Raw genomic sequence first — 21,003 nt, 5'->3', positions numbered from 1 at the left:
GTTCTCCCCTGCTCCACACATCCTTCATCAGTACCCAGATTGCAGTTCGCTGTGACGTGGTGCCCATCCCAGCGGGTGTGAATCTCACCTGAATTTACTTGATTCCTCACGTCCTCTCTCCTTGCCTCCATCTCAAAGCACAAAGAAGGCTTCTATCGGATCTTCTCGGATGCGCTATAAGGAGGTAAGCAGAGCAGATGCGAGGGATCAAGGAACTACAATTGAGATTCCCCCAGGGAGTGAAAGGACTGTTTTTGCAGAGGCTCTCTCCTTTTGTCTCTGTCTCTGTCTCTCTCTCTCTCTCTCTCTCTCTCTCTCTCTCTCTCTCTCTCTCTCTCACTCCCTGAATAGGGTGGGTTGGGCTGGCCACTCCATTCCCCTCCAGCTCTCTCTGGATTTTCACGGCTCAACAGGGTGCTGGTACTGCTGCCGGAGTCATCGGCTGAAAAAGCTGATCTCAGAATCAGCAGGGGCTTCACAGCACTTAACCTATAGTGAGACACACACACTTAACCACACACGCGCACACACACACGCACGCACACACACACACACACACACACACACGCACACACACACACCCCCACAAACACACACACACACGTTTGTTTTACTATCCTTGTGGGGACCAAACTATTGATTCCCATTCAAAATCCTATTTTCCCTAACCCATAGCCCATAGCCCTAAACCTTTAACCTAACCCTAACTTTGACCACTAACCCTAATTGTAACCCTAAATCTAACCCTTAAACCTAAATGAGCCTTTTTCCTTATGGGGACTGGTGAAATGTCCACACTTGTCCAAAATGTTTCTTGTTTTACTATCCTTGTGAGGACGTAAAAAATAAACCTATTAATTAATAGGTTTATTGGTCACACAGTTCAGCAGATGTTATAGCGGGTGCAGTGAAACGCTCACAGTATGTTACTAACGCTTACAGTATGTTACTAACGCTTACAGTATGTTACTAACGCTTACAGCATGTTACTAACGCTTACAGTATGTTACTAACGCTTACAGCAGGTTACTAACGCTTACAGTATGTTACTAACGCTTACAGCATGTTACTAACGCTTACAGTATGTTACTAACGCTTACAGTAGGTTACTAACGCTTACAGCATGTTACTAACGCTTACAGTAGGTTACTAACGCTTACAGCATGTTACTAACGCTTACAGTATGTTACTAACGCTTACAGCAGGTTACTAACGCTTACAGTATGTTACTAACGCTTACAGCATGTTACTAACGCTTACAGTAGGTTACTAACGCTTACAGCAGGTTACTAACGCTTACAGTATGTTACTAACGCTTACAGCATGTTACTAACGCTTACAGTAGGTTACTAACGCTTACAGCATGTTACTAACGCTTACAGCATGTTACGAACGCTTACAGCAGGTTACTAACGCTTACAGTAGGTTACTAACACTTACAGTATGTTACTAACGCTTACAGTATGTTACTAACGCTTACAGCAGGTTACTAACGCTTACAGCAGGTTACTAACACTTACAGTATGTTACTAACGCTTACAATATGTTACTAACGCTTACAGCAGGTTACTAACGCTTACAGCATGTTATTAACGCTTACAGCATGTTACTAATGCTTACAGTAGGTTACTAACGCTTACAGTAGGTTACTAACGCTTACAGTATGTTACTAACGCTTACAGCATGTTACTAACGCTTACAGTATGTTACTAACGCTTACAGTAGGTTACTAACGCTTACAGTATGTTACTAACGCTTACAGTATGTTACTAACGCTTACAGCATGTTACTAACGCTTACAGTAGGTTACTAACGCTTACAGCATGTTACTAACGCTTACAGTATGTTACTAACGCTTACAGCATGTTACTAATGCTTACAGTATGTTACTAACGCTTACAGCATGTTACTAACGCTTATAGTATGTTACTAACGCTTACAGTAGGTTACTAACGCTTACAGTATGTTACTAACGCTTACGGCATGTTACTAACGCTTACGGTATGTTACTAACGCTTACAGTAGGTTACTAACGCTTACAGCATGTTACTAACGCTTACAGTATGTTACTAACGCTTACAGTATGTTACTAACGCTTACAGTAGGTTACTAGCTCCTAACAATGCAGTAAAATGTCAAACAGGTACACAAATAATCAATACAAATGAAAATAGCAGAAAGAACAACAGGAAATGAAGAAATGTCTCAACAAATCCAATTTTAACAACCCAAATAGCACCGCGACGAGTGATCCAAATGCAGTCTATATGTATCTACAGCGGATGAATTTGCACTAGACATACTAGGAATGATAAGTACAGCCGTAGATATATTAGCATGAGCTTTGTCGGGAATCCAGTATATGAATACACAGTACAAAACCCCATAGCAAAATGGATAGAATAATATACAGTATATGTATGTAAATAGAAAGGGTGTGTACAGCAGTAGTCAAATAGGATGAGCCATGACTAGAATACAGTATATTCATAGGAAGTGGGTAAAACAGTGTGTAAACATTATTAAAGTGACCAGTGTTCCATGACTATGTACTTAAGGCAGCAGCCTCTAAGTTGAAGGGTTGAGTATCGTGTGGTAGCTGGGTAATGACAGTGTCTGAGGTTTAGGGCAGGGTACCGGGTGGAGGCCGGCTAGTGGTGCCTCTTCATCAGTCAGATGGCCGGGAGATAGAAGCCGTTTATCAGTCTCTCGGTCCCAGCTTTGATGCACCTGTCTCCGCCTTCGAGACGGTAGCGCGCGGGGGGGGGGGGGGGGGAGACAGGCCGGGGCTCGACTATTGGTCTCAACAAGGATAGTAAAACCAAAAGCACACAGCCACACACGCGCGCACACACAATGAAGAATGACTTTTTTGTTTTTATTAAGACAAACATGCATGCACACACACACACACAGTATCTCTTTCTGTGTGTGTCTGTCTCTCTCTCTCTCTCTCTCGGTCACAGTCATACGTTACGAAGACACCCATTTCAAGTATTTCAAGGAAAGCACATTGAGTCTTTTCTAGGTTTTGATAAGAGGCAACTAACCGTCAGCTCAGCAGATGTGTTTTTGTATTTTCTTCTAAACCCCAAAGGTGCAGAAAGTCGAAAGATGCATAAGAATGCTATTGTTTACTCCATCTCTTTAAGTTACTGCAGTACTTGCACTATGAGTTTCAGACCTTGTATCCACCCTATAGTTTTGGCATTCTATGTGAACACTAAAGATTTGCATGCCATTTTCCATATTTCCTTCATCTGGTATGAAGAAAGCTATTCTCTCCCCATCCCGGCTTAAGCTACATCAATAAATGCAACGCCTAGATTGTGTAATGGAGACCATCATGTTATCTTATAATATCCATCCACCTTAGAATATTCCCCCTGCTTATTGTTGATCCCCGTTCTCTTGTGTTTTTGTTTGCTGTGGAAGCCAATGAGTTTTGTGTTCAGGGCATTCTTAGTAACACTGTATAACCCCACCTCTGCAGGTGTGCCGTCTAGGGGGCATCAAGCACTTGGTGGACCTACTAGACCACAAAACCCTAGAGGTCCAGAGGAACGCCTGTGGCGCTCTGAGGAACCTGGTCTACGGGAAAGCCACGGACGACAACAAGGTCGCCGTGAGAAACGCAGGTGGCGTCCCCGCTTTGCTCAGACTGCTGAGGAAGACGGTGGACGCTGAAGTGAGGGAGCTGGTCACGGGTAAGGGAGAGTGTGTGTGTGTGTTATGTGTGTGTGCGCTTGCATGTGCACGGTGAATTCACACCGAGTATGTCTGTGTGTGTGCACGTGTGTATGAGCTTGCGTGCATGCATAGTGAATTCGCTCTGTGCTCACCTGCGCTTGCGTTTGTGTGTGTGTGTCTCTCTGCCTCTCTGGGTGAGAAAGGTGTGTTTCTTTCAAATGGCCTCTTTAACCCTGAACCCCTGTGGACCGGGCCTTTCCACACCACAGCTCTGTGTGCTATTCTCTCGCTTTGCCATCTGGCATATTCACAAAGGTCACATTTCCCACAGTTCCATGTTGTTCCACTCATTCATTATTCAGTGACGTTTGCACGAATCAGATCCACTGGAGATCCACTCCAGGGTTTTTGTGGGTCAGGAACATTACTACACAACCTAAAGTAGAGCTGTTCAATTATTCACCTTCTCGCCTGCCTGCCCATCCTCCCCTTCACCAGTCAATTGGCATGAGTCACTGCCTGTGTCCCGTCATGCACCCTATTCCCTATATAGTGCACTACTGCTGACCGGCCCTGGTGACAAGTAGTGCACTATGAAGGGAAAAGCCACTGTGCATGCTAGTCTGGTCGCTAGTCGCTGTCGTTCGTAGCAGGGGGTCAGAGTCCCTCGCTAGCCTCCCCTGGGTCGTGTTTGGGTGGACAGGAAATGGGCGATGGCGCTCTAAAAACGGAGGAGGGTACTGCCTGAACTTTCCAATGAGAACACTCGTTTTTCCGTTTGCCGTTTCAAAACGTCAGATGGGTTGTTTTTTTTATACCCTGAACAGGGGCCTTGGGATGGGGAGATCGGAGATTCAGTTGCTGCTCGTTGTGTGATCACAAACCGACCTTGCCGTTTGAGCGGACGCAAACGCTCGTTTCCCGGTGCACACGGTGCAGTTTTCCCCGTGTGGCTGGAGCTCTGCAAACAGGGTATAAATCCAAGTTGTTTAGGATCAAGGAGGAGTATTACAGAAATAAGCAAGCCAAGATGTTTGGCTCCCAGGTGGCTGAATCAGCTGTTTGTATACAGCTCAGCTCCTGCTCTACTCTGTCTCTCGCTGTAGCTCAGGTTACAGTGTAATGGGTCCTTCAGGCTACCAATACACGGGAGCGCCAGCAAAATGCAGCGTCCATTTGCTCCTTTCTGCAGCAATACATTGTGGAAGTGAAGTGGAGATATGGCTTGAGTCTCATGCGGTGTTCCCTCCACAGCAGAATCCTGCACTGAGCAAATTTCCTGTTTTCTGAGCGCGAAGTTGAACATTGTGAATATTCTGTGCAACATCCGGGGGCGCGCGTTGACTGTGAACACTGAGACTACCGCTTTAAGTTAGTTTTAACAGTGGTCAAGTAGGCTACTGTGGCTATTTGACCATAATGTAGGCCTACCAGAGTGGCCTACCATCAAAAACAATGGAGGAAATGCATCCCGTAACATTTTAACATGGAAATAGCTGTTCTATGTCTGAAAATGTTGTTGTGTTGTTTGATGCAAGGAACCACTAGCCTTTTGGCTACTTAGCTTACTCAAGCCTGTCTCAAAATACAACACTGCCCCTTTAAGACATATAAAAAGCTATTTTCCTGACTGACTTTTCGAAGATGTCTAGAAATGTACACGTTTTGTGCTCTTGTAGGAAGCAATCCCTCCCCTATTGCTGACTACAAATGATCTATAACTGAGCTAATAACTCACTAACTAGCAAAGGATATGAACAAATGTCCACATGTGGCTACATGCAGCTCTCGCTTTGATCTGACAACAATCTACTCACATCACTCATGCTGTGTAGAGTAAGGCTGAGTCGTCTGTACATGTCAAAGTAATAGAGTCCTACTCCGATGCATTCTGCCTACAACAAAATCTCTTGCATAGTTCGTTTTGCGTACTAAGTCTCGCATAGTTCGTTTTGTTTCGGTATGTTGCGTTGAAAGTGGCTAATATTGCGTTGATACGATCCCAATTCCCCACAGTGAAGGGAAACATTGATGGTGTTAACTAAGGAGGAAAACTCTAGAAAGTTCCGTGAAGTTCAATCTCGTGCTTCTCTGTGCGGGCGGACATATCTTCTGTGTGGCTGTCCCAAGGAGGGAGCATTGGTCTCATGTGTCAATCAAGTTGGTGTTTGTTTCGTTCTTCTCCAAGGAAAAGGAAGAGCCGGTTCTTCTTAGAGTCTCCTAAGCACTGATAGGGCGAATTACAGAGCTAACCCATCAGAACCACATGCAGCCCATAACAGAATGGATCATGGGGGAAGGAACCACTGGCATTTCAGTCACTTCTAGCCAGTCTTTTCCGTTGTCATTGAAAAGAGAGGCCAGTTCGAGGCAGATGTGTGTCACACAAATCTTGGACTAAATTGCTTTGACCTGTTGTGAGCACTCTTTACGACTGCGTGTATTGTAAAACCTCAGCAGCATGGCTAATTGGCAGTTGAAGACCCAGAATGCTTAGCATTAGAGAAGGTCATCGATCACAGCGTCACCTCTGGATAATCACAACCAATCAGTATAATCCACAGGAGGAGTTTTTAGTTCTCTTCCTACTGGCCAAAGCCAATGGGCTAATTGGAACCGACAAGACTTACTCTCCAATTACACTCTGACATGTTTCTTCCCTTGGAAGCATGGTTGGCGGTGTAATTTAACCTTGTTTTTTAAGCGACATGTCCTGTATGTCTGTGTCTCAAATGGCACATAGAGCTCTGGTAAAAAAATATATTTTCAGTCTCCTGAGGGGGAATAGGCTTTGTCGTGCCCTCTTCGCGGCATTCTTGGTGTGTTTGAAGCTCCCAACCTGCTCCACTACAGCCCGTCGATGTGAATGGGGGTGTGCTCGGTCCTCCTTTTCCTGTAGTCCACAATCATCTCCTTTGTCTTGGTCACGTTAAGGGAGAGGTTGTTATCCTGGCACCACACGGCCAGGTCTCTGACCTCCTCCCTATAGGCTGTCTTATCGTTGTAGGTGATCAGGCCTACCCCCGTTGTGTCATCGGCAAACTTAATGTTGGTGCTGGAGTCGTGCCTGGCCATGTAGTCATGAATGAACAGGGAGTACAGGAGGGGACTGAGCACACACCCATGAGGGTCCCCCGTGTTGAGGATCAGCGTGGCAGATGTGTTGTTACCTACCCTTACCACCTGGGGGCGGCACGTCAGGAAGTCCAGGATCCAGTTGCGGAGGGAGGTGTTTAGTCCCAGGGACCTTAGCTTAGTGATGAGCTTTGTGGGCACTATGGTGTTGAACGCTGAGCTGTAGTCAATGAATAGAATTCTCACATAGGTGTTCCTTTTGTCAAGGTGGGAAAGGACAGTGTTGAGTGCAATAGATATTGCATCATCTGTGGATCTGTTGGGGCGGTATGCAAATTGGAGTGTGTCTAGTGTTTTTGGGATAATGGTGTCGATGTGAGCCATGACCAGCCTTTCAAAGCACTTCATGGCTACAGACGTGAGTGCTACGGGTTGGTAGTCATTTAGGCAGGTTACCTTCGTGTTCTTGGGCACAGGTGGTCTGGCACAGGTGGTCTTATGGTGGTCTGCTTGAAACATGTTGGTAGGGACAGGTTGAAAATGTCAGTGAAGACACTTGCTAGTTGGTCAGCGCATGCTTGCAGTACACGTCCTGGTAATCCGTCTGGTCCTGCGGCCTTCTGAATGTTGACCTGTTTAAAGGTCTTTATTTTTTTCTGCCACATCCGACGAGCGTCGGAGCCGGTGTAGTACATTTCAATAGTAGTGTAGTATATTTCAATACAGTCACGCTTTGCCTGTTTGATTGTTCGTCAGAGGGCATACGTCCGGCGCCGACAGAGATGGCCGCCTCGCTTCGCGTTCCTAGGAAACTATGCAGTGTTTTGTTTTTTTACGTGTTATTTCTTACATTAGTACCCCAGGTCATCTTAGGTTTCATTACATACAGTCGAGAAGAACTACTGAATATAAGATCAGCGTCAACTCACCATCAGTACGACCAAGAATATGTTTTTCGCGACGCGGATCCTGTGTTCTGCCTTTCACCCAGGACAACGAAATGGATCCCATGCAGCGACCCAAAAAAAATACTCAGAAAAAGAGGGAAACGAGGCGGTCTTCTGGTCAGACTCCGGAGACGGGCACATCGTGCACCACTCCCTAGCATTCTTCTCGCCAATGTCCAGTCTCTTGACAACAAGGTTGATGAAATCCGAGCAAGGGTAGCATTCCAGAGGGACATCAGAGACTGTAACGTTCTTTGCTTCACGGAAACATGGCTCACTGGAGAGACGCTATCGGAGGCGGTGCAGCCAGCGGGTTTCTCCACGCATCGCGCCGACAGAAATAAACATCTTTCTGGTAAGAAGAGGGGCGGGGGCGTATGCCTTATGGCTAACGAGACATGGTGTGATGAAAGAAACATACAGGAACTCAAATCCTTCTGTTCACCTGATTTAGAATTCCTCACAATCAAATGTAGACCGCATTATCTACCAAGAGAATTCTCTTCGATTATAATCACAGCCGTATATATCCCCCCCAAGCAGACACATCGATGGCTCTGAACAAACTTTATTTGACTCTTTGCAAACTGGAATCCATTTATCCGGAGGCTGCATTCATTGTTGCTGGGGATTTTAACAAGGCTAATCTGAAAACAAGACTCCCTAAATTTTATCAGCATATCGATTGCGCAACCAGGGGTGGAAAAACCTTGGATCATTGTTACTCTAACTTCCGCAACGCATATAAGGCCCTGCCCCGCCCTCCTTTCGGAAAAGCTGACCACGACTCCATTTTGTTGATCCCTGCCTACAGACAGAAACTAAAACAAGAGGCTCCCATGCTGAGGTCTGTCCAACGCTGGTCCGACCAAGCTGACTCCACACTCCAAGACTGCTTCCATCACGTGGACTGGGACATGTTTCGTATTGCGTCAGATAACAATATTGACGAATACGCTGATTCGGTGTGCGAGTTCATTAGAACGTGCGTTGAAGATGTCGTTCCCATAGCAACGATTAAAACATTCCCTAACCAGAAACCGTGGATTGATGGCAGCATTCGCGTGAAACTGAAAGCGCGAACCACTGCTTTTAATCAGGGCAAGGTGACTGGTAACATGACCGAATACAAACAGTGCAGCTATTCCCTCCGCAAGGCTATCAAACAAGCTAAGCGTCAGTACAGAGACAAAGTAGAATCTCAATTCAACGGCTCAGACACAAGAGGCATGTGGCAGGGTCTACAGTCAATCACGGACTACAAGAAGAAATCCAGCCCAGTCACGGACCAGGATGTCCTGCTCCCAGGCAGACTAAATAACTTTTTTGCCCGCTTTGTGGACAATACAGTGCCACTGACACGGCCTGCAACGAAAACATGCAGACTCTCCTTCACTGCAGCCGAGGTGAGTAAGACATTTAAACGTGTTAACCCTCGCAAGGCTTTAGGCCCAGACGGCATCCCCAGCCGCGCCCTCAGAGCATGCGCAGACCAGCTGGCCGGTGTGTTTACGGACATATTCATTCAATCCCTATACCAGTCTGCTGTTCCCACATGCTTCAAGAGGGCCACCATTGTTCCTGTTCCCAAGAAAGCTAAGGTAACTGAGCTAAACGACTACCGCCCCGTAGCACTCACTTCCGTCATCATGAAGTGCTTTGAGAGACTAGTCAAGGACCATATCACCTCCACCCTACCCGACACCCTAGACCCACTCCAATTTGCTTACCGCCCAAATAGGTCCACAGACGATGCAATCTCAACCACACTGCACACTGCCCTAACCCATCTGGACAAGAGGAATACCTATGTGAGAATGCTGTTCATCGACTACAGCTCGGCATTCAACACCATAGTACCCTCCAAGCTCGTCATCAAGCTCGAGACCCTGGGTCTCGACCCCGCCCTGTGCAACTGGGTACTGGACTTCCTGACGGGCCGCCCCCAGGTGGTGAGGGTAAGCAACAACATCTCCACCCCGCTGATCCTCAACACTGGGGCCCCACAAGGGTGCGTTCTGAGCCCTCTCCTGTACTCCCTGTTCACCCACGACTGCGTGGCCACGCACGCCTCCAACTCAATCATCAAGTTTGCGGACGACACAACAGTGGTAGGCTTGATTACCAACAACGACGAGACGGCCTACAGGGAGGAGGTGAGGGCCCTCGGAGTGTGGTGTCAGGAAAATAACCTCACACTCAACGTCAACAAAACTAAGGAGATGATTGTGGACTTCAGGAAACAGCAGAGGGAACACCCCCCTATCCACATCGATGGAACAGTAGTGGAGAGGGTAGCAAGTTTTAAGTTCCTCGGCATACACATCACAGACAAACTGAATTGGTCCACTCACACAGACAGCATCGTGAAGAAGGCGCAGCAGCGCCTCTTCAACCTCAGGAGGCTGAAGAAATTTGGTTTGTCACCAAAAGCACTCACAAACTTCTACAGATGCACAATCGAGAGCATCCTGGCGGGCTGTATCACCGCCTGGTACGGCAACTGCTCCGCCCACAACCGTAAGGCTCTCCAGAGGGTAGTGAGGTCTGCACAACGCATCACCGGGGGCAAACTACCTGCCCTCCAGGACACCTACACCACCCAATGTTACAGGAAGGCCATAAAGATCATCAAGGACATCAACCACCCGAGCCACTGCTTGTTCACCCCGCTATCATCCAGAAGGCGAGGTCAGTACAGGTGCATCAAAACTGGGACCGAGAGACTGAAAAACAGCATCTATCTCAAGGCCATCAGACTGTTAAACAGCCACCACTAACATTGAGTGGCTGCTGCCAACACACTGACACTGACTCAACTCCAGCCACTTTAATAATGGGAATTGATGGGAAATGATGTGAATATATCACTAGCCACTTTAAACAATGCTACCTTATATAATGTTACTTACCCTACATCATTCATCTCATATGCATACGTATATACAGTGCCTTGCGAAACTATTCGGCCCCCTTGAACTTTGCGACCTTTTGCCACATTTCAGGCTTCAAACATAAAGATATAAAACTCATGAAGTGGAACGACATTTATTGGATATTTCAAACTTTTTTAACAAATCAAAAACTGAAAAATTGGGCGTGAAAAATTATTCAGCCCCCTTAAGTTAATACTTTGTAGCGCCACCTTTTGCTGCGATTACAGCTATAAGTCGCTTGGGGTATGTCTCTATCAGTTTTGCACATCGAGAGACTGAAATGTTTTCCCATTCCTCCTTGCAAAACAGCTCGAGCTCAGTGAGGTTGGATGGAGAGCATTTGTGAACAGCAGTTTTCAGTTCTTTCCACAGATTCTCGATTGGATTCAGGTCTGGACTTTGACTTGGCCATTCTAACACCTGGATATGTTTATTTTTGAACCATTCCATTGTAGATTTTGCTTTATGTTTTGGATCATTGTCTTGTTGGAAGACAAATCTCCGTCCCAGTCTCAGGTCTTTTGCAGACTCCATCAGGTTTTCTTCCAGAATGGTCCTGTATTTGGCTCCATCCATCTTCCCATCAATTTTAACCATCTTCAATGTCCCTGCTGAAGAAAAGCAGGCCCAAACCATGATGCTGCCACCACCATGTTTGGCAGTGGGTATGGTGTGTTCAGGGTGATGAGCTGTGTTGCTTTTACTCCAAACATAACGTTTTGCATTGTTGCCAAAAAAGTTCAATTTTGGTTTCATCTGACCAGAGCACCTTCTTCCACATGTTTGGTGTGTCTCCCAGGTGGCTTGTGGCAAACTTTAAACAACACTTTTTATGGATATCTTTAAGAAATGGCTTTCTTCTTGCCACTCTTCCATAGGCCAGATTTGTGCAATATACGACTGATTGTTGTCCTATGGACAGAGTCTCCCACCTCAGCTGTAGATCTCTGCAGTTCATCCAGAGTGATCATGGGCCTCTTGGCTGCATCTCTGATCAGTCTTCTCCTTGTATGAGCTGAAAGTTTAGAGGGACAGCCAGGTCTTGGTAGATTTGCAGTGGTCTGATACTCCTTCCATTTCAATATTATCGCTTGCACAGTGCTCCTTGGGATGTTTTAAGCTTGGGAAATCTTTTTGTATCCAAATCCGGCTTTAAACTTCTTCACAACAGTATCTCGGACCTGCCTGGTGTGTTCCTTGTTCTTCATGATGCTCTCTGCGCTTTTAACGGACCTCTGAGACTATCACAGTGCAGGTGCATTTATACGGAGACTTGATTACACACAGGTGGATTGTATTTATCATCATTAGTCATTTAGGTCAACATTGGATCATTCAGAGATCCTCACTGAACTTCTGGAGAGAGTTTGCTGCACTGAAAGTAAAGGGGCTGAATAATTTTGCACGCCCAATTTTTCAGTTTTTGAATTGTTAAAAAAGTTTGAAATATCCAATAAATGTCGTTCCACTTCATGATTGTGTCCCACTTGTTGTTGATTCTTCACAAAAAAATACAGTTTTATATATTTATGTTTGAAGCCTGAAATGTGGCAAAAGGTCGCAAAGTTCAAGGGGGCCGAATACTTTCGCAAGGCACTGTACTGTACCCTATATCATCGACTGCATCCTTATGTAATACATGTATCACTAGCCACTTTAACTATGCCACTTTGTTTACATACTGTATATACTGTACTCGATACCATCTACTGTATCCTGCCTATGCTGCTCTGTACCATCACTCATTCATATATCCTTATGTACATATTCTTTATCCTCTTACACTGTGTATAAGACAGTAGTTTTGGTATTGTTAGTTAGATTACTTGTTGGTTATTACTGCATTGTCGGAACTAGAAGCACAAGCATTTCGCTACACTCGCATTAACATCTGCTAAACATGTGTATGTGACAAATAAAATTTGATTTGATTTGATCTTATAAGCTTTCGGGTTAGAGTCTCGCTCCTTGAAAGCGGCAGCTCTACCCTTTAGCTCAGTGCGAATGTTGCCTGTAATCCATGGCTTCTGGTTGAGGTATTTACGTACAGCCACTGTAGGGATGACGTCATCGATGCACTTATTGATAAAGCCAGTGACTGATGTGGTGTACTCCTCAATGCCATCGGAGGAATCCCAGAACATATTCCAGTCTGTGCTATTAAAACAGTCCTGTAGCTTAGCATCTGCATCATCTGACCACTTCTTTATTGACCAAGTCACTGGTGCTTCCTGCTTTAGATTTTGCTTGTAAACAGGAATCAGAAGGATATAATTATGGTCAGATTTGCCAAGTAGAGGGCGAGGGAGAGCTTTGTACGCATCACTGTGTGAAGAGTAAAGGTGGTCTTGAGTTTGCTTTCCCTCTGGTTGCACATTTAACCTCTTCATCCTACCCCCTCCTTTTTCGAACATTCTGTTAAAAATCGCGCAACTTTTCAGCGTCCTGCTACTCATGCCAGGAATATAGTATATGCATATGATTAGTATGTGTGGATAGAAAACACTCTGAAGTTTATAAAACTGGTTAAATCACGGCTGTGACTATAACAGAGCGTGTGTTTCATTGAAAAACGCAAGAAAAACTGCTCTCTGAAAGCAAAAAATAATTTCCATAAGTCACTTCCACCAGTTGTTAAAGGAGAACAGAATTTAATGGGAATTTGCCTGCACCGTCTACAAATTCCGCACGATGGCGCCATTGTACTAATTTTCAATCGAATTAATTGTTGGAAAATCCATCTGTCTGACCCCAAGTTTTCCAGTCTTCACCCGGAAGCAGTTTAGGGAGAGATCAGATTGCATTGTTTTTGAAGTGAGGACCTATTGAAGAGACATCGCCCTGTAATCATTTAGATAGATTATAAACGTTTACTAATACCTAAAGTTGGATTACAAAAGGATTTCGAAGTGTTTTGTGAAAGTTTATCGTCGACTTTTTTAATTTTAAAAAATTACGCAGCGTTTAAAAACGATGAATTTTTCTGAATGACACTACTTCTATACAAAGCTATTTTGGGTATATATGGACCGATTTAAACGAAAAAAAGACCCAATAGTGATGTTTATGGGGCATATAGGAGTGCCAAGAAAGAAGCTCGTCTAAGGTAATGAATGTTTTATATTTTATTTCTGCGTTTTGGGTAGCGCCGTCTATCGCAAAATCTGTTGTTTACGTGTCGAGCTGGCATTTTGGGGGGTGCATGCTATCAGATAATAGCTTCTGATGCTTTCGCCGAAAAGCATTTTAAAAATCTGACTTGCTGGCTAGGTTCACAACGAGTGTAGCTTTAATTTAATACCCTGCTTGTGAATTTTGATCAAGGTTTGAGTTTTAACGAGTACATTTAGCATTTAGCGTAGCGCATTTGCATTTCCAGGTGCCTACTTGGCACATATGCGTCTCAAGTATTAACATGCTGGTAGAAATTTGCATTAAAGTCTGCGGCCACTAGGAGTGCCACCTCCTAGATGAGTGTTTTCCTGTTTCCTTATGGCCGTATACAGCTCATTGTGTACGGTCTTAGTGCCAGCATCGGTTTGTGGTGGTAAATAGACAGCTACGAAGAATACAGATTAAAACTCTCTTTGTAAATAGTGTTGTGTACAGTTTATCATGAGATAAGCTTATCATCCATCCCCTCAGGCGTGCAAAACCTCAAGACTTACAATTAGATTTCGTGCAACAGTTGGTGTTTACAAATATACACAGACCGCCACCCCTTGTCTTACCGAAGGCGGCTGTTCTATCTTGCCGATGCAGCATAAAACCCGCCAGCTGTATGTTTTTCATGTCGTCGTTCAGCCACGACTCGGTGAAACATAAGATATTACAGTTTTGAATGTCCGTTGCTAGTATATACGTGATCGTAGTTCGTCTATTTTGTTATCCAACGATTGTACGTTGGCTAATAGGACTGATGGTAAAGGCAGATTACCCAATCGCCGTCGGATCCTTACAAGGCACCCCGACCTATGTCCTCAATATCTCTGTCTCTTTCTCCTGCGAATGACGGGGATGAGGGCCTTGTCGGGTGTCTGAAGTAAATCCATTGCGTCCGACAAGGCCCTCATCCCCGTCATTCGCAAGAATCTTCTTCCAGTACGCGGTGAGTAATCGCTGTCCTGATATTTAGAAGCTCTTTTCGGTCATAAGAGACAGTGGCAGAAACATTATTTACAGAATAAGTTACAAATAGCGCAAAAAAACACACACAATAGCACAATTGGTTCGGAGACAGCAGCCGTCACCTCCGACGCCATTGTCCAGTGCCATTTTGGATGCAGATGTTGTTTGAGACAGTTATAGGGTACTCAGTGTGCCCATCTCTGAGCAGGATATGTTTGTTCCCCTGTGTGTCAATGGCCCCTTATTCTGTTATTAGTCCAGTGGATCATCGGCCATGCTCCATGTGAGCTACTAATGGAGCCGCCGTCTCTCTTCTCTAATCAGGTCAGGGGTTCATGTTGTGGGGGACATGTCAAGCCGTCTAGGCCTGGTCCCTGGCTCCCACAGCAGCTGTTGTGGTTATGGCCTGTCCTCACAAGGCTTCTGAGATCAAAGTGCCAGGCCTCCCCTGGCTGTTGTCACCCCAGTGGCAGTACAGGTGTCACCTGGCGCCTACGGTGGGAGCAGCATCTGTACACACACACACACACACACACGCTGACACACACACACACACACGCTGGCACACACACACACAGCCTGGCCCTTGCCCGACCTTGCTGCTCTGAGCAGCACTCAGGGGCCCTGTCCTACAAAGCACTGTCTGTCCGCATGTGACCCGCTGTCACAACTACAACCACCGACCAACCAGGGAAGGACCAACCACCAACCGACACAACCAGGGAAGGAACAAAATCACATTAGTTTGTGTGTGTGTGTGTGGGGGGGATCATTGCTCCTGTGTCCCTATGTAGCTTCCCTTAAATAGAAGTGTCTATGTTTAGATGGTAAAGCAGGTACAGGGCTAACCTTGGGCCTTGTGTTGAGTGTTTTTCCAGACAGCTGTAGGGAAATCAGGCCGACAGCGCTCATCTCTAATCAGCGTTCCTTTGAAATTGAACAGAGCTCATCAAGCGAGACACACTGGAGCTGCTGCAAAGCCTCCATTTCCTCAGATGTAGGGCAGAGTACAGATTGTCATCTTGCTCACTCTGCAGCCGCTCTGGAAATGTATTGAGACTTCAGGCACACAGTTATACTGTAGTCAGCCACACCCTACAGACTGGGGGAAAACAAAAATGATTTTCTACTAACCGCTAGTCTACACACAGCTCTCCGCTCTGCCCCCCACTGGCCCAGGGTCGAATAACAAAGCTATTCAAAGCTCAAAGCTTCAAAGCTAGTCTTGATTTTTTAATAATGAATGTTGGAGCAAGCCTTCGGCCTTGAGTGGACACAAGACTGTCCAGGGCTGCGTCCCCGAATGGCAGGGGCACCCTATTTCATATGGCCTCTGGTCAAAAGTAGTGCACTACATAGGGAATAGGGCGTTATTTGGGTCTAGTATCGCAATGGATCTACATGCTTATCACAGCTCTGTAGCAAAGAGCATGTCAACTCTCAGAGTCAACTGATGCCTGGGCCTATGCCCATTCATTCATCTACCCAATCAGAGCCTGTTCATACCCGACCACACCCTTACTCTGGCCAATCAGAAGCGGCTAAACACCTGACCCACACTGACTCGGTACTGTAAGGGCCATCCCTGGCTTCAACACTTAATTCAAGCAGACTGTAACTGAATAACAAGCTCAGTGGAGATTTCATTATGGGGCGGAATGGAGCCCTTTAGCCAGGTCACTGCTTTCCAAGCTATGATAGAGCACCACACACACTACCCTCCCCATCGCTCTCTCTTACACACACACACACACACACTCCCTAACATTATAAATCTAGGCCACAGTCAAATGATTTTGTCTTTCGAGGATTGATTCGAAGACGGATGAAATGAATGGCTCCCGTGTCACAGCGTATCACAGCGTATTTCCTCTTCAGCTTGGGCATTCGTTTACATTGGGGCTAGTGTTCCCGCACCTAGCCACACACACACACACACACACACACACACACACACACACACACACACACACACACACACACACACACACACACACACACACACACACACACAGACAGTAGCTTGTACAGGACTCAGCCAAGATCTGAGAGATCAAGCCTCATTCACACAGCCTGAATGTGACACATGGGCGTTTACCCCTGTCAGTCACACCTCACTGGGCTCAGCTGCCCGATTTATCCCAAGACTGCGGCGGCCAGGCAGCTTCCACAGGGTCAGTTTAAAAGCTGGCCGGTTAGCGGCTTCTTCAAATAGAGCTTTGGGCCGATGAGGAGGAACTAGGATGGCTACTGGGACAGACCTGGGACATTTCAGTTTGCCTGAAGTGCTAGACCAGCGCTGCGCGTGCGTTTGTGTTATCTCTACATTACAAGGCCCTCTGTCTGAGGGAATTCACTAAACAGCCATTGGAGAAAGACAAACTAAGGAAGGATATAGGCTAAGCTAGTAGAGAAAGGTGCTCAATCACCGCGGGGAGGTTTTATTGAAACGAATCCCAGGGCCTGAGCATACACGTTATAGCGTCGGTATGCAGCCCAACACGGTCCTGGCAGGAGCAGATAAGAGGCTTCATCGGCTGAATGTTAACCGTGGAGAGAGATGCTTTCATGGGTAAACAGGGTAACTCAAAGATAGGGACGGAGCAGACACTATTTGGGCCACAGACAGATCTGTCTCTATAATGCCTTGCTGGCATCCTCTTTATATTGTGCCCTTGGGCTGTAGTAACGGGCGCGATGATCTCCACTGGTTTCATTGGAGAGAAGATAAGAGAGACCAGTGTCTAGGAAACACAGGCTACACACACTGTGGTGGAAATGCGAGAGCTCAAGGAAACCACGAGGATTACTCGCACACACACACAGCAACCCGAATACACCTTACACACACACAGGCACACACGCACACCAGTGTTTCCCCTATATTAATTTAGCAGAGGCGGGCCGCCGCTGCTAAACCGTTTGCCGCCACTCCAAAAGATATGATTTCAGGATGGTAAAACGTTTTCCGTGTAAACTTAAACCAGAGACAAAGCATGTCGAAAATATAATGGAGCTATATGTTGTTAAATGAGATCATCTTTGAGAATTAACTATCGGCAAAATAAAAACTAGACGGTCAGCGAGAATCGACAATTCCCACAAAATGTCATGGCGCGGGGCCCCTATTGTTTTCGCTATAATGTTTGAGTCACTCAGATAGCATAAGGACACGGGATAAGCCATGGCAAAATGTGTAGAATTTCATGCTTGCCTATCCTCACACACAACCAAAGAGATCTGCCAGTCAGCGGGGTGTAGATAATTCTCTTTTGCTCTGCCCGCAGCAGGAGATAGCAGCTATACATGCATCCCAAATGGCACCCTATTCCCTTAATAGTGCACTACTTTTGTCCAGGACCCATAGGGTTCCCATAGGGATCTGGTCAGCGGTTGTGCACTACATAGGGAATAAGAAGCCATAGGGCTCTGTTCAAAAGTATCGCACTACATAGGGAACAGGGTCCCATTTGAGACATATTCTACGTCTCGCTCGCTGCCTGTGGTTAGATAGGAGCCGAGCTGCAGCCCGGTCCAAGGTTAGTGACGCCCTGCAGAAGTCAGCCTGTGTTTTCTGCTGCCAGTCACAGCCATCTGATATAAAGAACAGGCTCCACACGGGGTCATCTGGAGCAGATGAAGCATCAAATACTGTATACTAGAAGTATCACTGGTTAGCATACAGGCATTTCAAATGAAGAAAATGATGACGTGATATCGGGAAGACATGCTCCGTTATTCATATGATACGTTTTAAACCGCTGAGCCGGTGCCATATGCTGTTTGTGTTCATTTCCAGTGAAACGTCTTCCTCGGTTGCCTGCAGGATATGTAATGCTTCTAAGGATCTATTTGATCCAGATGCCCGACGTCTCACAGCTGGAGGATGGGTTTCATTTGTGACGAGGACTATTATTTTTCCTTTGGTCCTCTCGTCTCTTCTGTGTGTGTGTGTGTGTGTGTGTGTGTGTGTGTGTGTGTGTGTGTGTGTGTGTGTGTGTGTGTGTGTGTGTGTGTGTGTGTGTGTGTGTGTGTGTGTGTGTGTGTGTGTGTGTGTGTGTGTGTGTGTGTGTGTGTGTGTGTGTGTGTGTGTGTGTGTGTGTGTGTGCTGAGCTATAAAGAAAAAAGCCCTGGTCCTCGGCAGCTCTGTGGGGCTAGCCTAACTGCACATGACAGCTGACAACCAGGAGTTTGTGGCCTTGTCTCTGTCTCTAACATGTCCCCTCCCTCCCGTTCCTCCGTCTTCCCTGCAGGGGTGCTGTGGAACCTGTCCTCCTGTGACTCCGTCAAGATGACAATCATTCGGGATGCCTTAACTACTCTGACCAACACTGTGATCATACCCCATTCCGGGTGGAGCAGCTCGACATTCGACGAGGACCACAAACTCAAATTCCACTCGTCTCTGGTCCTGAGGAACACCAGCGGCTGTATGAGGTAGCGGACATTTTGTGTATGATGATACCACCCCCTTCTGGATGTGTCGAGCTCCTGCAGCCAGGTTCATATTTGAACATAGCCTTCCAACACGAGTTATGACTAGGGAATGAGACGAACCTGCCCCTGGGGACTTACAAATAATGTGCTGTAAACAGGTCATCTATGGCAGTATTATTTATTTTTTAAATACACAGTGACAGAAAGTCTGTGTACCGTGTGTTTACAGCTACACTAATGTCCCACTGGGCACTGACGTCAGTTCAACGTCTAGTTTTGATTTACATTTGGTTGAGTTGTCACTTAACGTGAGAGTCAACCAAGAATGTCACCCTGTCATTGGATTCAGGTTAAATGAGTCAGTCCGTTGTGGTTACACAGTCCGACAGTGTAGAGGGTAAAAAACTCCCCAGCCATAGGGAAGGGTATTCTGGCTCTCCAGCCACCCTCTCAGGGCCCTTCCTTTGAAGGCAGTGTATGCGTCCCAAATGGCAACCTATTCCCTATTTCGTAAACTACTTTTGGCCAGTACCCTATGGGCCCTAGTCGAAAGTCCTGCACGAAATAGGGAAGAGGTTGCCGTTAGGGACGGATGCCAGTCAGTGAATGGTGGAGTTTGTTCTCTAATTGGTGACAGCAAATGGAGCAGTGCCTCTGAGCGAGCTCAGTTAGGCTCTCATTTCCCCCTCCAAAGCACTCATAACGGCATCACCCAGGCCGACCAGAGAGCCTCATCCATTATGGATGAGACGGCACAAGTAAAAACCCCACAACACACACCGGAGTCGCGCTAGGGAAACAAACACACACAGTTGGTTTATGTCCCAAATACTACCCTATTCCCTTTATAGTACACTACCTTCAACCAAGTCTTATGGGCCCTGGTTGAAAGTAGTGCACTGAATAGGGTAGCATTTGGGACAAAGATTGTTTTTCTTCTTTTTTTTTAAGTGGCTGTTTGGTTATGTTGCTGGGCCGTCTTTGTGTGTGAATTCATTGTGTGTGATTGTGTGTGTGCTGCAGGGGCCTATATCCTGACTGGTGTGTGTGTGTTGTTTTTAAAGGAACCTGAGCTCGGCGGGGGAGGAGGCTCGAAAACAGATGCGCTCCTGTGAGGGACTGGTGGACTCTTTACTCTACGTCATCAAGGCCTGTGTCAACACCTCGGACTTCGACAGCAAGGTCTGCGCACACACAGACACACACACAGAGACAGACACCTACATGCACGCACACACAGACACACACAGACACACACAGAGACACACAGAGAAACACAGACACACACAGACACACACAGACAAACACAGACACACACAGACACACACAGAGACACACAGACACACACAGACACACACAGACACACACAGACACACAGAGACACACAGAGACACACAGAGACACACAGACACACACAGAGACATACACCTACATGCACGCACACACACACGCGCGCAACACACAGTGGCGACTAGAGACCATGTTGTCACACGATGGCAGGCAGCTGTAGGGGAGAATGGGAAATCTACCCTACCAGTTTTGAATTGAATTGATCATTTCTCGCTCACATTGACTCGCACAGCTCAGTTACTTGACTGGGAAGGCCTTCTATCAGCCCATAGGTCTACAATGTTAACAGCGTCCACTTAAAAGTTTATGGACTTTATCACTGGTCCCTTAGCCAGCTGTTCCGGTTGAGTATCTCCCCTATAAATTTGGCCTGTCTTATATAGTGCACTACTTTTGACCAGTGCGTTTATGGGCCCGGGTCAAGAAAAGTGCACTATAAA

The 21,003-nt window shown here is 46.3% G+C and overlaps 1 protein-coding gene across 6 annotated transcripts in view; it reads left to right on the top strand.

The window, feature by feature from the left end:
• The window catches only part of LOC139380301 (plakophilin-4-like), a 116,183-nt gene that overhangs the window by 82,352 nt on the left and 12,828 nt on the right, over nucleotides 1-21,003 (top strand). For all 6 annotated transcript variants that reach the window (XM_071122889.1, XM_071122888.1, XM_071122891.1 and 3 more), the window contains 3 exons: nucleotides 3,494-3,707; nucleotides 19,030-19,213; nucleotides 20,278-20,395. In XM_071122889.1, coding sequence (XP_070978990.1) covers nucleotides 3,494-3,707; nucleotides 19,030-19,213; nucleotides 20,278-20,395 — 516 coding nt within the window. The remainder of the gene's footprint in view (nucleotides 1-3,493; nucleotides 3,708-19,029; nucleotides 19,214-20,277; nucleotides 20,396-21,003) is intronic.

The sequence above is a fragment of the Oncorhynchus clarkii genome, chromosome 22 (genome assembly GCF_045791955.1).
Source record: "Oncorhynchus clarkii lewisi isolate Uvic-CL-2024 chromosome 22, UVic_Ocla_1.0, whole genome shotgun sequence".
Classification (NCBI taxonomy): Eukaryota; Metazoa; Chordata; class Actinopteri; order Salmoniformes; family Salmonidae; genus Oncorhynchus; species Oncorhynchus clarkii.
Note: the sequence above shows the minus strand (reverse complement) of the source record. Positions and strands in the feature narration are given on the sequence as shown.